The sequence below is a fragment of the Solea solea genome, chromosome 2 (genome assembly GCF_958295425.1).
Source record: "Solea solea chromosome 2, fSolSol10.1, whole genome shotgun sequence".
Lineage (NCBI taxonomy): Eukaryota > Metazoa > Chordata > Actinopteri > Pleuronectiformes > Soleidae > Solea > Solea solea.
The window spans coordinates 24,293,633-24,310,359 of record NC_081135.1 but is presented as its reverse complement, the minus strand read 5'-3'; the positions used below and the strand labels follow the sequence as shown (position 1 = coordinate 24,310,359).

The 16,727-nt window shown below is 41.8% G+C and overlaps 1 protein-coding gene across 1 annotated transcript; it reads left to right on the top strand.

The window, feature by feature from the left end:
- The first annotated feature begins 1,671 nt into the window (after nt 1-1,671).
- LOC131455243 (protocadherin-17-like) lies at nt 1,672-15,684 on the top strand. The gene is made up of 4 exons (XM_058622777.1): nt 1,672-5,681; nt 7,116-7,174; nt 7,351-7,520; nt 14,396-15,684. The coding sequence occupies exons 1-4, from the start codon at nt 3,213-3,215 to the stop codon at nt 14,971-14,973; spliced, it is 3,276 nt and encodes a 1,091-aa protein (XP_058478760.1). The 5' UTR covers nt 1,672-3,212; the 3' UTR covers nt 14,974-15,684.
- Nucleotides 15,685-16,727: the final 1,043 nt, after the last annotated feature.

The following is a 16,727-nucleotide window of genomic DNA, read 5'->3' as shown; positions in this document are numbered from 1 at the left end:
AAAATGAAATTCAGTTTTCTGCCATTGTGGTGCTGAAGTTTCGGCAGTAAAATCTCAACCTTGGCACATAAAAGTAGGATAGGTCGTCTCTCTTGTCGGCTTAATGGGGCTTCTTTGTATGTGTGAACTGAATGAATTAACCTGTTGGCTACTCTGCTCCGGGGTCACGAAACATGGATTATGCAGAAACGTGGATCATTATTGCGATTAAAGACACATAATAGTAAGCTTCACTGTGTACACATGCTGGTTTATAATAGTGGTGTATTAATGGGATTCAGTAAATCAATATATTTAGAATTTGACCATTTGGCTATTGTTATGTTTACAATTATTTTACTATTAAGGATAATGCTCATAAACCCCTGTCCATGTACTTTTTACATATGAAGCCTCATGTCTGCACCATGCCCACTGCTGAACTTTATCCCAAACTGACAGTTTCCTTTCATGCATTTGCTCTGCGGTAAAACTCTGGCGCTTGTGTGACGATCATCATTCTCGCTCAACAGCATCAGTATTCCGGTGTGCAGCTTGAGGTGTGGTGCAACCAGCAACAGGCTCAAATACAGAATGATAAACAACTTAATCTCGCTTCTAATCATGCTTGTGCAGAGTGGTAAGTGAATCTCTTGAAAGAGATGCCAAGATATTGTGGGTATGCTTAAATGAGCATAGCTACTGTTTGTCATTTCAACATCTGTAGAATTACAACAGGTATGATTTCACACCAACTGAATAATGTGACTTCAGGTTAAAGGAAAATCAATCCATCACAAAACAACCGAGACATCCGTGTGTTTTTATTGCCAATAAAGCAGCAGAGACTGTGGTTCTTTCTGGGGCAGGTGGAGTGGTCTCATTACTGGAAGTTATCAAGTCAACAAAGTCGTTAGTTCCCACTAAAACAAGGTGGTGAAAGCCTCACATTCAGATGTAGCCTATGTATAATGGATATCTCATTCAGAGTTCAAATATTAAATGGTAAGACTGTGACAATGCGGGCTCAATTGTCAATAGCAGTCCTTTCCTGAGGTTTTAACATAGACTGAATGATAATTAGTTTCCCTTTGTTGTCCTTATCTCTTACCTGCAGAAATAGGCAATTTATGCAGGCTGTACCCTGGCCAGGCAAAGTTGATGCTCCCCAGAGGAGGAAAGCAGCCATGTTTCAGACAATAGGAATGAACTCAGGGACAACTCAAGGTTGATTTAGATCCTGAGCAACATTGAATTAAATGAGGTACTAGGCAACACTGATCTCACCCGCACTGTTGACACAGCCTCCTCTCAGCTGTGCTCCAATGGGGTGTCTGCACCACCGAGGAGGCCGGTGTGTCACTGAGATGCGGTCAAGTGGGAATAAAAATGCAAATGCCAAAAAAAATATTGTTCAAATAGTGAGTGAACTAAATGTCAGTCCATGTCTCTTCAATATGATATATGAGATGGATGTGAATAGGGCTATTGAAGGCCATAGTGTGATAGCTACAGAAGACAGGTTTACATCTACAGCTGTGATATTTGAGCTGGGAAATGTGACCTCTTTTTTTTTTCTTTCTTTTTTTTAAAGAATAAGCATTCATCATATGTTCTGTACAGAGATTATCCTGAAAATAGACCCACCGTCTGTTGAAACAGGTGGCAACAAGATCCAATACTACAGAGGACAGGCACGGGTCTCATTGATAAGATCATTTTATCATGTTTTTTTTGGCTAAATATCCAAAGTGGACCATTGACAGCATGCACATGGCAATCTGAGGGGAGAAATACCCAGTTCGTTTCACACTTTATCAGCTTTAATGTTCCATTCTTCATACCAAGTGGCTCGTGTGCTCTACTTCTCCCCAGAATGACCACTTGTCAGGTCCTTACAGCTTTTACTACATCCCAGCCAAACACGTTGCATCGATCTATTCACAATCCCTGGTTCACAACCACATGTATTAGGAGCAACATCCTCCAGCACGTTTCCTCCGTGATGCTGCTGCTGCTGCTGCTGCTGCTCAGTGCGCGCACATCAGTAAGTGAATCACGTAGCACTAGAACAGCCCTTCTTCATGCGATCTTGCCAGACCCATTGGAGAAACCCCCCCTAAGGCAAGATCTGTCACCGTTCACTCATTTGCTGGAGGAGGATCAGAAACTGTATTAAATGCGGCCAAGGAATACACTGGAGTCTGTTATAAAGGCGTCGAGAGGTTTCCGGTGCGATCTCACAGTGGAGGGAGCAGGTTTCAACAGTTGACGCGGAGAGAACTGAGCGCAGGAGACGCGATTAATTTTGATTATCTGAGATCCTCCAGCATCCTTTTCGCCTTTTTTTTTTCTCTTTCTTTTTGTCTCCCCCCTCTCTTCCTCTCTCTCCTACGGCAAGGATCACAGCAGCAGTGCCAGTGCAGGCGATCATTGTCCGAATGAAGGATGCGAGAGCACCGCTTCCAATTGGACTGGATTATGGGATTATTGGACTGATTATAGGACAATCGTCGGGCAAAAAGTCGCAGCCGTGCCATAGATGCTCTTGAATGACGGGAACACAAAAGGTTGGAGAGGAGTATTAGCGCCGTATCCTGCTTTTATTTTACTTTGTGGCATGGGCAGGCTGCATATGCTGCGCGAGCAGAACCCATATGCAACAGTGTGCCGCACAGGAGAAGAAAAAAAGTAAATGCATTGTGACTGGTTACACTGGGCAATGCTGCATTTTGAGCGGGTATGTCAGTATTTCGCTGTAGCCTAGGTGTAGATGTCGCATGAGGGCAATGCGCTTTTGTGAGCCACGGTCTAACCTTCACCACAGAGATTCAAACGCTTTAACCTTGGAAGCAGTGAGGGAATATTAATACTTTATAGTCATCGATTATTCATTATGTCCCACCCGTGAGGAAAAAACAAAGCATTCCTCGCGCACTATGTTGAATGTGATGTTTAATTCATGCATGATGTGTCGTCGGGCGGTCATCTTTGTTTACAGAAAGAGTTCATCATAGAGGGAACGGCATGTGAAAGAGGTTCATACGCCGATTGAAAGGAGATAACGATTCCGAAATCGATTTCATATCCAATTAGTGTGAGATCGGCGTCAAACACATGTCTGGTTTGGGTTTGATCCTCCAGGTTGTGCCGTAATCAACAGGTTGAAAGTCAACGAGGATTCTTTTATTTTTTTTTTCCTGTCTGCCTCTACCGCATATCGAGTTGAAGGGATGCGTCTCTCTGTACCCATCTTCTTTTTACTGTGGGTTAAAGCCCTGACATTGAAAAATCTGAATTATTCTGTCCCAGAGGAGCAAGGACCTGGTACAGTTATAGGTAATATAGCAAAAGATGCCGGATATGGGACTATGGAGAGAGGGAAAAAATCGAACTTCAGAGTGCTGGAAAATTCTGCACCACATCTGGTGGACGTTGACCCGGAGAGTGGACTTATATTCACCAAACAAAGGATTGACAGGGAAACATTGTGCAGGCGCAACCCCAAGTGCCAGCTCTCCATGGAGGTGTTTGCCAACGACAAGGAAATATGCATGATCAAAATTGATATACAGGACATAAATGACAACTCGCCCAGTTTTCCTTCAGATCACGTTAACATTGATATTTCAGAGAACGCAGCTGCTGGCACGCGCTTCCCTCTGACAATTGCACATGACTCAGATTCAGGGGAAAATGGGATAAAGACCTATCAAGTCACAAGAGACGATTACAACACCTTTTCTTTGGATTTAAAAGTGAGGGGCGATGGGACTATATATCCAGAGCTGGTGGTTCAGAGACCCCTGGATAGAGAGGATCAGAGTCATCACACCCTTCTCCTCACTGCAATTGATGGTGGGGAGTATCCAAGATCAGGCTCCATGCAGATTAACGTCAGAGTGACTGACTCCAATGACAATAGCCCCATTTTTGAGAAATCCTCCTATGTGATAGAGATCCCAGAAAATTCACCGCCAGGAAAAGTACTCATAGATTTGAATGCCACTGACCAAGACGAGGGAAGCAACGGGCAGGTGGTTTATTCCTTTACTGGATATGCATCTGAGAGAATGCAAGATTTGTTCTCCATTGACCCCAATACAGGCATCATCAAGGTCCAGGGAGAAATTGACTATGAGGAAAATCCAATCATCGAGTTTGACGTGCAGGCTAAGGATTTGGGGCCCAACCCGATACCCGGCCACTGTAAAATTACGGTTAAAGTGCAGGACAAAAATGACAACTCGCCCATTATAAGTTTTGTTTCTGTCCGTCAAGGAGCCATCAGCGAGGCAGCACCTCCGGAATCTGTCATAGCGTTGGTCAGAGTGACAGATAAAGATTCCGGCAGAAACGGTCAACTTCAGTGCCGGGTGCTGGGAAACGTACCCTTCAGACTGCAGGAAAACAATGATAATTTTTACACGCTGCTCACAGACAGACCTTTGGACAGGGAGATGAAAGATGAATACAATGTAACAATAGTGGCGAGAGATAATGGGATCCCATCTTTGAACTACACCAAGTCATTCACTGTGAAAATCTTGGACGAGAATGACAACGCGCCCCGCTTTACAAAGACTATTTATGTGCTACAGGTGCCTGAAAACAACATCCCAGGGGAGTATTTGGGCTCGGTTCTGGCCCACGACCCAGATGTAGGTCGAAATGGAACGGTGTCATACTCCATTCTGCCGTCACTCATCGGCGACGTTTCCGTGTACACCTATGTGTCTGTTAATCCCACAAACGGAGCCATATATGCCTCACGCTCTTTCAATTATGAACAAACAAAATCCTTTGAGTTCAAAGTTCAGGCTAAAGATGGAGGATCTCCTCACATGGAGAGCACTTCTATAGTCAGGGTCAATGTACTCGACGTCAATGATAATCTTCCAGTTATTATTTTGCCCCTCCTGCAGAATGATACGGCTGAAATCCCAGTGCCTAGGAATGTTGGTATTGGATACATCGTGACCACAGTGAAGGCGGTGGACCACGATCATGGAGAAAGTGGTCATCTTACCTATGAGATCACAGAGGGAAATGACGACCACCTGTTTGAAATGGATCCGTTGGGAGGAGAGGTCAGAACTGCCCAAGCTCTTTGGGAAGAGGTTGCCCCAGTGGTCGAGCTGGTGGTGAAGGTAACGGACCATGGCAAGCCCCCCTTATCTGCTGTGGCTAAGTTGATCATCAGGGCGAACACAGAAGCGGCACCAGGAGGGGGTTCCAGCACGAGCGGGGAACAGCAGCACTGGGACGTTTCCCTGCCCCTCATAGTTACCCTCTGCATTATCTCTGTCATGCTTTTAGCAGTCATGACTGCCATCGCTGTCAAGTCCAAGCATCAAGATAAGGAGACTGGGAATTATAACTGCCGCATGGCTGAGTACTCCAATCCTCCAGTGGGGAAGGGCAAAAAGAAAAGGATCAACAAGAGTGACATCATGCTGGTGCAGAGTGAGATGGAGGAGAGAGATTCTGCGAGCAGGATGAATGTGGTGAGCAGCCCCTCACTCATCACTTCTCCAATATGTTTTGACTACCAGAGCCCTCTGCCACTCACACTGCCCAGGTCAGAGGTCATGTACCTGAAAACAACCCCGAACAGCCTGACAGTCCCCAGAGCAGGTTGCCACTCCAGCTTTGCCGGGCTAAGCACAGACACTCCAGCAAGTAGAATGTCAGTGATACAGGTAAGGAGGATGCTGCGCTGTGTTCTTTATCTGCCCTTTATTCTCGCTTATCTGCAACTGCTGCTTTACCACACAAATCTGACAAAAGAAAAGTAATTGACTGAAATAGAAACTCTCCCTGAGCAGATATCATAATTATTATCAGTTTTCTGTCCCTGACATTATGAAGTATTCTCTCTGTATAAATCCTACAGAAACAATGTCAGAATGCGCAAAGTATTTCTCACTAAAAACAGTCTATTTTTTTCAGTGCATCAGAATCGTTTTAGAGGCCGTTCTAAAAGTCCTCCCTGCAAAGTGGTACAGGTGGTCTGCATAATCAGAAAGTCCTCTCAGTTAGACATGCAAACAGTGTGAGTCTTGAACAAGGCTGCTGTGACCCTGCCAAATCCACTGCTATAGAGTGAAAACAAAACCCTGCCTGAAATGTGGGATTGGACAGGTGTTTGAGCAGCTTGTCCGATCACATTACTGAACCAGTGTGCGCCAGGCAGTGAGATGCACACAGCATAACCTCACAATTGCATTTTTTGCTCCACACAAATATGGGCCAGATCTACCCACCCGCATCCACGGTTGGCACAATAAGGCCATTAATAGGGCCCAGTCTTGCCTTGTAGAGATGGCAGCATTGAATGCACAAGCCAGCTAACATGCTAATTTGACAGCATGGGCTTGTAGCGCTGTTTAACACACCCGAGTTATCTGTTGTAAACGATGAAAATATCTAGGGCGCTCTCACAGACAGTCTCATTTGGAGATGATAACACAGATGACAAGGCCTGGCACTGTCACCAGCCACTAGTGTATGTGGGTGTGATAAACACAAACACATTATTCTCAAGATGGGGGGGGGGATAGGATGCTGATGACAGTGGCTAATGCTTTATTCTATTGCTCAGCCAAAGAGACACACATGGTCATGATGGAGATGTGTCCTGTTTCCTCTTTCATCATTGGCGGGTGCGCTTGGTAGTGCACCTGATAAGCGGCTTTTATTGACACCTAACGTGTGTGTGTGTGTGTGCGTGCAGGTGTACGTGTATGAGGGCTGAATGATTTTGGTAAAATATATAATTCAAAATTCAGACAGATATAGCGATTGCAATTTGATTTGTAATATATATATATATATTAATTTTTTTATTTTAAGTAAAGCTAACGTCTAATAGTCGATATGTTTTGTGTTATTGTGTTAGATTTAAAACAAGATGACGCGTCGCCACATGGGATAGAGTACTAATAACTACTACACACTACTGCTGCAAGGAGGAGAGCTCAAAGATGTGAATTGCTTCTTACATTTATGTGTGCCATTGAAATCTGAAAAAAAAATATTGATTGATGAAATGAACAGCATCAAATCTTTTACTCAGTCACTCACAGTGTTGTCCTTTTTATTTTTTTTTTTTTTTTTTTTTTCTCCATTTCTAGACGGAAAATTTCCCCTCAGAGTCCAACTATGCTGGCAGCAGGCAACCATTTGTCCAAAGGTAAGAGGTCTATGTGATTTCTTCCTGCCTGTGTTTTTAGCTTCTTCATCTTTGTATCTTGTCAGCTGACTATGGCTTATCAAATAGGAGCACTCATGTAGAGGTGAGTGGGTAAGTTATGTTCTCTCTCTCGCTCCCTCCCTCTCTCTCTCTTTCTCTCTTCCATTCTGCTGCAGCTCAACATTTAAGGATGCAGAACGAGCAAGCCTCCGAGACAGTGGCCATGGTGATAGTGACCAGGCTGATAGTGACCAGGATACTAATAAAGGCTCACACTGCGACACGTCTGCCAGAGAGGCCCTCAAGATGAAAGCAACAGCAGTTAATGGCCAGCCTTTTGAGCAGGGTGAGCCGACACACTCTCTTCCTGACATCTTGAAGATGCCTAACTGAATCTTGTACTTTATGTGCTGAAAACATGCATGCAGCTCGCTGGTGTTCGAGGAGAGGCCCACTGGCCTCAGCTAATGCAGCGAAACGCTGAGCATGGGAGAGATGAATTCAGGCTGTTCTTAGTTGCAGGTACTTTTTTTATTGCTTTTACATTGCAGACAGCCTGAGCTGAGTTGCAAAGATGAGAAGAAGGGACCAGAGTGGAAGGTAGATGGTAGTTTAAAGGGATAAACGAGTCCATTGGCTGAAGGTAGAACGCTCAAACGCCTGCTGTTTGATTTAGCCATCAAACAAACTTGTATGCATCGCAAAGTGAACCTCCGCCTGTATCTTTTTGATCATGGCATTATTTGAACACCGCTTTGCCACATGTCTTGAAAAGCATGACGGAGACAAGAAAGCACGATAGACACTTGCGGCAGGAAATGACAGGTATTTCTGGTGCAACATGACAGAGTGTTTCCACCTTTTGCTTGCAAGGATTTTCTCAGTTATTATCAGTTCTGCCATGGTTACACTGCTTTGAAAGGAGCTTTGCTTTACAACTGAAAATAGAAATGGTGAATTTTATTTCTTAAACCTGAAACAATCCACACTGCCAGGAGTGTAATCATAGATGATTGTCAATCTGCTGCAACCTGGTTGACCTGATAGGGACTGATATATTTAGCGGGTGTGGATATAGACTGAAAATATGAGAGCAACTCTCACTGGTAAGATAAAAGATGATGGGGGAATAAAGTGGTGAGGTTTATTGTTTCCTTGTGTGAGACTTGGAAGAGAATGGCTCTGGTCATCAGGTCCCTATGCAGTGCTTTCCACACCATTTACATTGCCATGAACTGTTTGTTTGTAGCTCGTTCAGGAGGGCAAAGATGGAAGCACCCTCGTGCATGCCAGAAAACAAAACGTGTGAATTGCAATCTCTCTCTCTCTCTCTCTCTCTCTCTCTCTCTCTCTCTCTCTCTCTCTCTCTCCATCTATCTCACTTTTGTGTTTATGTCTTTGTGCTGATGTGTGTGTGTGTGTGTGTGTATGAGGAATTATGGTAGACCAAACTTGACTCTGTGGGAGGTGTAAATTCAATCACATTTCGTCTTGTAGCACATTTCAGAATCAGATTCAGCCCAAGTTCTCAGGCTAATCACATGCAAAGATATTGGAATAGATGTTTTGTACATGCGAGACTGACAAAAAATTCCGTGTGCAGCGCTGACACCTGTCGAACAGGAACGTCAGTCAATTTATAGACCTGCATTTATAAGATAAAGAAAAATGCGAGCTATTGCTTTAATATTAATAGCTTTGGCGAACGCCTCTCCTCGATGTGAAAAATGTATTTAGAAAAGCAAAAGTAATGATTAGATGAAATGGTGTTCTCTCTTGTGGGGTTACTTAGTTAAACATTAAATGGTGTCACTGTCTGCTGACTGTAAGATGGAAGAGCTGCATAATGCATTATGCCTTAGACCTGATCACACAGAGACATCACCCTCCAACCCACACACTCCTGCTGTCTCTTGCTAACACATGCATGCACACTTGCATGCTCGCACACACACAGGTACATTTGTGGAACAACAAAGCCTCTGTTTTGCAGATTTTGACAAGATAGAGCCATTATCCAAAATGGAGACACCACAGATTTTGGTTCCAAATGCACCAACACAAAAGCTTGTGGGTTAAGTAGTATTGCTTTTATGTCTTTACCTTTACCATCCCTCTAGTCTCCCAGCTGCTTTGATACAGGTAATGTATGCACCTGTGCAGCTTCCCCTATCATGCACTCTGAATATTTATTCACTCTCACAGACACCAGATGCACTCTGGGTATGTTGCTAGGTTTTCTCTGATTCTATTTATAATGGGCAGGCAGTTTCTTTGTTTTGGAGCATGTTATTGTTCCTTTCACACTAGCCCATAAGATCGTGGCTTCTTTGTCACTCGTCATGATTCAGTTATGTGCCTCTGCAAATGCAGTGGACTAAACAAAGCCAGGATGTAAATCAACCCTTTTAGAGCTAATAATTATCCATCTGTATTCAGTGGTGAAACTGAAACTGAATGCCAATCCCAGACACAATACGATGGAAGCATCCCCACCTCCTCGCCCTCTTTTTTTTTTTTTTTTTAAATAGACAATATAATTTAGATCATACGTCTACTAACTGGTTACTATTCCGGTTAGTGGATTGAAGCGTAATAAGGTGTGATTAGAACATAAAACATCATCCCTTGTCAACATTTATGGTACCACTTAACTTGAAGTCCCCTTTACTTTATTCATAAGCAGTATATAAAGTATATAATAACATTCAACATGCTATAATGTAAGCAGATATACAGTTTGATTCATTCATTTGTTAATTTGTTAACAGCCATAACTCCTCTTGAGGGTATTAAAAAGTGGGCGCTGGTAAATAAAAAAGATATTAATTAACAACATAGTAAAAATGTGTAATAAAATAAAGTATTATAATTAAAGATGATAGTTACAATTAATGACAAATGCAAAATAATGATTCATAATTGGCTTTTACAGACTATCTGCTTACACACATTGTAGTGTGTTACAAACCAAATCAATATACACATTTAAAAGTTTCACCTATTTACATTTAAAATACTTAACTCTGCTTTTTCTGCACCGTTTAAAATGCACATATGTTGCTCAGTGTTGAAAGTGGTGAAAGTGGCCAATGTAATGAATGCAGCATCTCCCTGCTTTCCCATTGCTTATGCATATCGTCCTGGCCTCCATGTAGGCAATTTGTGCCTTTTTTCCCATGCACCTGGAATAAAGATGGCGTAAAAACAAATGCATGGGCACAGGCTGTGATGTGATGCAATGTAAGGCAGCGTAGATACTTCAAAGTGTAGCACTTATATGCAGAACCTATGTTACGATTTCCCAAATCAAAGCCATTATCCCTTTTGATGTGGAATGCATTTTGAACTCAGCATACTTTCTCTTGATCTTGGTCCTGACAAAGATAGCATTAGAATGGTTTATGCAAAAGGGAAAAATGTAACCGGGAATGTAACCTGAAATCTAAGAGGAAAAATGTGGCAATTGTAGTTACAGTTTGATGAACAACTGTGCACACAGCCAATCAAATATTAAAGAAGGCTTCACTTCTGCTACTTTATTACAGGCTTTAAGACAGAATTTTATGATAATTTCTTTTTGCTGTCACTTCTTTTAAACCATTTAACAACCATTTAATGAATTGTGTGTGAGGGATTCTGATTATTAATTTAATTTAAGTTGCTTTTATTCACCAAAAGACGTCTCATGTATATTAAAATTTCCTTTTCAAGAGAGACCTGACCAAAAGAGGGCTTTAAAAACGTTGTTACAACAATACAACATTTCAAATATATGAAAAAATGACGCTAGTGCTGTACAGCAGACAGCATTTAGCTGCATAAATACATAATTTCCAATTTATTATTGTAAACTCATCAATTAGGCATATTGTTTTTGAGATCCCATACCATTTAATGTTGTTAAAATGCCTATTTTAGCTAAATAAATAAAAGATAATGCACATATTATTAAACATTCAATAGGATTGTATTATTTCATTTTTACACAGAATTAGCATTGATCGTGACAGATTTCATGAGAGAGACAGAGATCATTTGTTTTGGTTGGAACAATGTTTATGCAAAGCATCTTAAGGTGCAGGGTGTGTGTGCTCATCCAGCTGGGTACAGCTGCAGAGAACAACAAAACAGCACACAAAGGGAAGGAAAAGGTTTCCCACATGATGAAATTTGCACGCTCCCAAAATATTACACTGATACATAACCCTGTCAGGCAAACATCTTTGTGAACAATAAAAAAGCTGCATACAAAACAAAAATGTGGCAGCTAGGAAACAAACCAACACTCATTATTACAGAATATGACCATGCACACATGAGATACACATCACAGCACAGCACAGGAAATATAGAATGTCATAATTGTTTGGACTGTTTTGCAGTAAATGTAAAAAAAAAAGCCCTTGCCATTAACATTTTTAATGTACACTCGCTTTGGTAATTCTCTCAAACCGCTCCAGTGTTAAAGTTACAGCCCAATTCAATTAGCCCAATCTCAGTCTCGTATTTATTTTCTGTTATATTGTGTCATATACTGTATGTGTGTAAGTGTATATGTGGGGGTGTTTGTGCATCAGATCAATGTGATAGCAGCGGCACGTGGTTTGCAAATGAGCTTGTACAGTATGTGTGGCGTGGCCCATGGTGCTGGTTTCCACGTCTCTTGGGTACGACGGCACAGCACTGGTTTAGTTGTCTTGTCCTTGGGTTTGTGTGTCCTCCAGCAAACTGTCCAAGGCTGGTTTAAAACACTGTTGCCTTTGAACTAGAGCACTCCCCCCCCCCTCCTCCTCCTCCTCCTCCTCCTCATCATATGGAGGCTTCCTCTTGTTCCAGGCTGATATTCTCACACTCATCAGAGCCGGTGTTCACAAGTGTTTTCATTCAGTCACTCGTTCAAGGTTTTTGATAGAATAGAATGGTGTGTGAACAAGATAGCCTTATTTATAGACCAGTGAATGGAATGAGGTAATGTTTTCATCAGATGAAATACTGTCTGCGTTAACATGTAGAGATGAGTGTGTGTGTGTTGTTTTTCTGTGTCTGTTTTTATTTGTGTCACAGGCTTGTCCAATCCATGTCTTACATTAATAGTAGGAAACTCGATTTTCATCATTTTAATGTATATTATACTTAAATGAACAGCGTTAAGCCGTGTTTATGCTCATGTGAGGCACCACGGTGCGGACTTCTGTGGGTAGTGCGCCCACCAGAAGCAGCCGCAGAGGCACTTATGGTCTGCATGCTAAGCACATTAATATGATCCAAAACCGCAAGGCGGTGTGGACATAACTAGTCTGGATGAACAAAAAGTCAGTGAGTTAATGGCTATTGAATGCTGCTGATGTATGTAGGGGTTCCATTGAAATAAATGCAGTGAAACACTTTTGTTTCAAATGCTGAATCCTTCTCTTATTTACACATTTGTGTTCACACCTTCCAATAAGCTACATTAAGGCAGTGGAAGAGATGTGTGATAGATGTGTAAAGTTCCTCAGTGTCTCAAACGGTGTTTGATACGATTTATATGTGACTTCCCCTCCCTGTGCTGCTTTGTTAATTACTCCATACAAACTCATCTCCAACACGTCAGAAGCATCCGATTGTCTCTCTGGTCTATACAAATGCTTATAAAGACAAATCTGCCTGGTACGCACAAATATCCAAAGGTGTGCGACGATTTTTCAGCACTTAACAAAGACACGTTTGACAACTTTCATGCCCATGAATATAAAATACCTCCGTGTGTCTTTATCAAAAAAACACATTTTCTTAGCATTAAGTATTGGCAACAGGAAACAAAGGGACACCTTCTGCATCACAGTATCATGAAAACTGGCTCATTCCACATGTCACACTCCCGGGTGCTCATTTTATGTCTGCCAGGATTTGTTGTGGTGTGAAATGTAAAAGAGCCTCATATTGTTACAACTTTTAACTAAAGATTCACAGTCGCACGTACACATTGCACAATCCCGTGGGGTTTGGCCCGGTAAGCTTCTGCTGCTGCTTCACTCATTAGATGATCAGCATGACCCACCTTAATCACTAATATCGTGTCAAAAAAGGCTGCATGTGTTTATTCCATTATGTGAGATAAATGATGACCTAGCAGTTTGTCAAATGCTACTGCTAGTACTGTCACACGAGTGTCCTGCTGTGGGGCTATTAAGATGATTCTCATTTGAATTTCCACACAACCCACACTGGTTATATTTTTGCATCAGGGGCAAACTGTTGATCACTGAGGTGATCACTTGTGGCAAGGACAGGTCACCGTGTGCGTCCACTAACGGGGAGTTCAACGGAAAATGGGCAGAAAATGCAAATGAGCTGTTAATTGGGCAACAGAATCTCTCCCAGTTGTTAGAAACGTTAATACAGGTCAGGCTAATGGATGTTTGTAATACTAATGGTGTTTCCAAAATTCACTTTCCCTTTTATGTTTCATTCCACATTTGACTAATATATATATTTTTTGGGAAATATCCAAAATTAACACATAAATTGTACAAACATGAAAAAAAAAAAGTAACACCCTCCCAACAGTATTTCTGAACACATCCATAAACCAGTAAAGGTTAATACCACGGCTCCTGCACATTTCACAGCTGTTGTTTTTTTCCTGTTAATTCCACACAAACTGCCGTTGCTGCCGAAAATGTAAATGTATCTGAAAAATGCATCACTTCCTCTGCAGCAGATCATATTTTTCGAGGAAAACACCTACACAAGTCATTGAGAATAGTGAAGGGATGGCAGTTCATGTATAGACTTAATCAGATGCTGCATTGAAATTGCAAGAGGAAAACAAACAAAATGAACTTTTGTGTGTGTCATACTGAATCCATGTCCGTCATTTCCTGGTTGATTGTCATATTATTATGTCCTTGTGTGTGATTTCTGGAATGGAGAGTGTTGGTGTCTTAAGTAAATCAAAACAACATCACAACATAATAGCTGTTACTGCAGGCTTCTTGTTCTCATTTTATTCTAAGAAATCCTGGTGATACACTACACTAGTGCACACTACATAACTTAGATGAAGACCGATGCTATTGTTAGTAGTGTGGGATTTCAAGAAAAGTACAGGAATTTGTGTTCGTTGGTTTGTTGTTTTTTTTATTGTTGTTGCTCATTCTTTTCACACATTTTCTTGCAGGTTGTTTATTCTTACCCCAGAAGGGTCCAATAACAAATGTTTAACTGTTTTTGCAGAGCAAGACAAATCAGTCCACTGCACCGATGAATGTCGTGCACTGGGACATTCTGACAGATGCTGGATGCCAAAGTTACGGGTAGGAAGCCAAGCAGACAGCGCCGATAATCGCACCAACCTTTTCATCCCTGTGGGAATGGATGCCATGGTAGAGACAGAGATTTATGGCACCATCAGCCGCGGCAGCAGAAAAACCCTCAGCACGTTTGGAAAGGAACAGCGAGACAGTACAATCCTTGTGGCCAATGTCAAACCTTACTTGAAATCACAGCGTGCACTGAGCCCACCGCTACAGGAGAGTCCATCTGCATCCAGTAGTCCAACCAAGAGTAGTTTGCCCCTGGACTTGGCCAACCAAGGGTCCAAAGAAGATAGGGAGGGGGGTTCAGACAGCAGTGCCTATGGCCCTCCAGATGGCCAGTGCTCCCCACTGCACACTGAATTGGAGGAGCCGTCCTACCTGACCTGTGAGCTCAAGCCTAAGTCCCTGTCAAGCAGTCTCATTCACAGCTCTGTCATCAGCCAGGAGTGTGGGGGGTCAGATTATCCGCTCGACCCACGGGACTCTGGTAACTGACAGGTCAGCTCATCTTGCTTACTCACACCTGCCAGGGGTGAGCTGATTAAATCACAGATGAAATCACAGATTAATGACCAAGAGGTGATTTTTCTTTTTTTCTTCTTTTTTCTTTTTTTTGACCCACAGAGGTGTCCAGACACACACATTGTATAACCAAAAACCATCTGCTGTGTATGTTTTTTGAGTTCGTGACTTGTTGTGTTTCGGTGAAAATATGTGTCCTTGACTGCTGTGGAGGTTTGGGGAGAAAATCAGTGCTTACCTGACTTCAAGTGTTTTCATGGTGTTCTGTATCTGTCAGTTTGGATGTCTGTATTTTACACATTTCAAGCTCAAATTTCGTGAGGCTATTGAACAAATTGCTACTGTTAAGGTATTGAGTCCTGTCTGCTTTTGTACAGTGAAGCTTTCTGTCTCCGTTTAGTGTTTAAGGAACATCTCTTTGAATATCACAGACAACTGAAACACATATCAGTGATGTTACATACAAAAAGTGAAGTGTCTTATGAACTGTTAATGGTGGTGCAACAGGGAATGTCCCTTTTCATAAAACCATTTAAGGTTCCTGTAAAAAAACAATTTTTTAAGAATGTATTTGTAATTTTATTGTTGTCCTCTCCACAATTTCTGTGAAAATAAGCTGAGCTTACATGTGAATGTGGGCTACTTGTACTTGTTGTGTATTTTATTAAATTTCTATACACTGTGCGCATGGATGGGAATTATTTCTGACTGACAACAAATGCTTAAGTTGTTGTTTACGTGAGCCAGGTGAATGATGTCTGCAAGGTGTTTAAATGTGTTCATAACAAAAACTAAATAGCTAAATACTGTATACGAGCCAAGTTACCACGTTCTTAATAAGATCCCAGTATGATGAACTTCAAAGGGAAATAACACTTTAAACAGCCATTCATTTCTTAAAAAAAACTGTATTAGTTCTCTCACCAGGAGATGAGTTGACTGCCTCTGCTTGATGCTCATATTGTCTGATAATCATCCATCATGCGCTGGCGATGGAAATTTTGCTCTTGCCTTTTCTCCCTCACTCTGAAATTCAAAGTCATCAGAGCTGCTGTCAGTTAGACGTCTACTTGTGATTATAGCTTTATTTAAATATGAATGTGTGTGACAAATTACAAGACGCGAATCTGAAACGCAGAAATGAAAAAAACAAAAAACACACACACAACATTCAGCTGCAAATGGCAGTTACGAGCAGAGCTGTTTTGCCATGGATACTTTTCTTTTTTCTCTCTTTGACTTCATACAATTTAATTTTTATGATCCCTGTGGGAGAAAGTGGGTCATTGAAATAGCAGAGGTTGAACAAATAGTACACTGAAGGTTATCACGAGTAAATAACAACAAAACTGAAAGAATTATCCATTCATTAGTTAGCAATTAGTCACCAAATAAAACAACATTACCACTCCAGCAAAGGATGTCAAGGTTATTGGGCGTTTTTTTATGCTTTTTTCATTCCTATCAGTAGAGGAGGGAGAGAGGCCTTGAATTCTGCTGTGACCAAAGATACATAGCATTCACTGCATCTGCTCGAGATATCAGGAAACATAGAGTAAACAGTGACGCATGTTTGCAAATTTCTACTTAGGAATCTGGAAAGTGTTTTGTGTTTTTCATCTGTAAGACAATCACGCAAAAGACTTCTGTTTCATTTTACCTGCTCCATCTGGAGATAGTGACTTTTGTACCCGGGCTCAGTGAGCAGTTTGAGAAGGCCTTGTTTT

Coding starts and splice junctions, on each gene's coding strand:
- LOC131455243 (XM_058622777.1), top strand. CDS start 3,213: ATGCGTCTCTCTGTACCCATCTTCTTTTTACTGTGGGTTAAAGCCCTG. Junction 5,682..7,115: donor GTAGAATGTCAGTGATACAG/GTAAGGAGGATG, acceptor CTCCATTTCTAG/ACGGAAAATTTCCCCTCAGA. Junction 7,521..14,395: donor TGGCCAGCCTTTTGAGCAGG/GTGAGCCGACAC, acceptor CTGTTTTTGCAG/AGCAAGACAAATCAGTCCAC.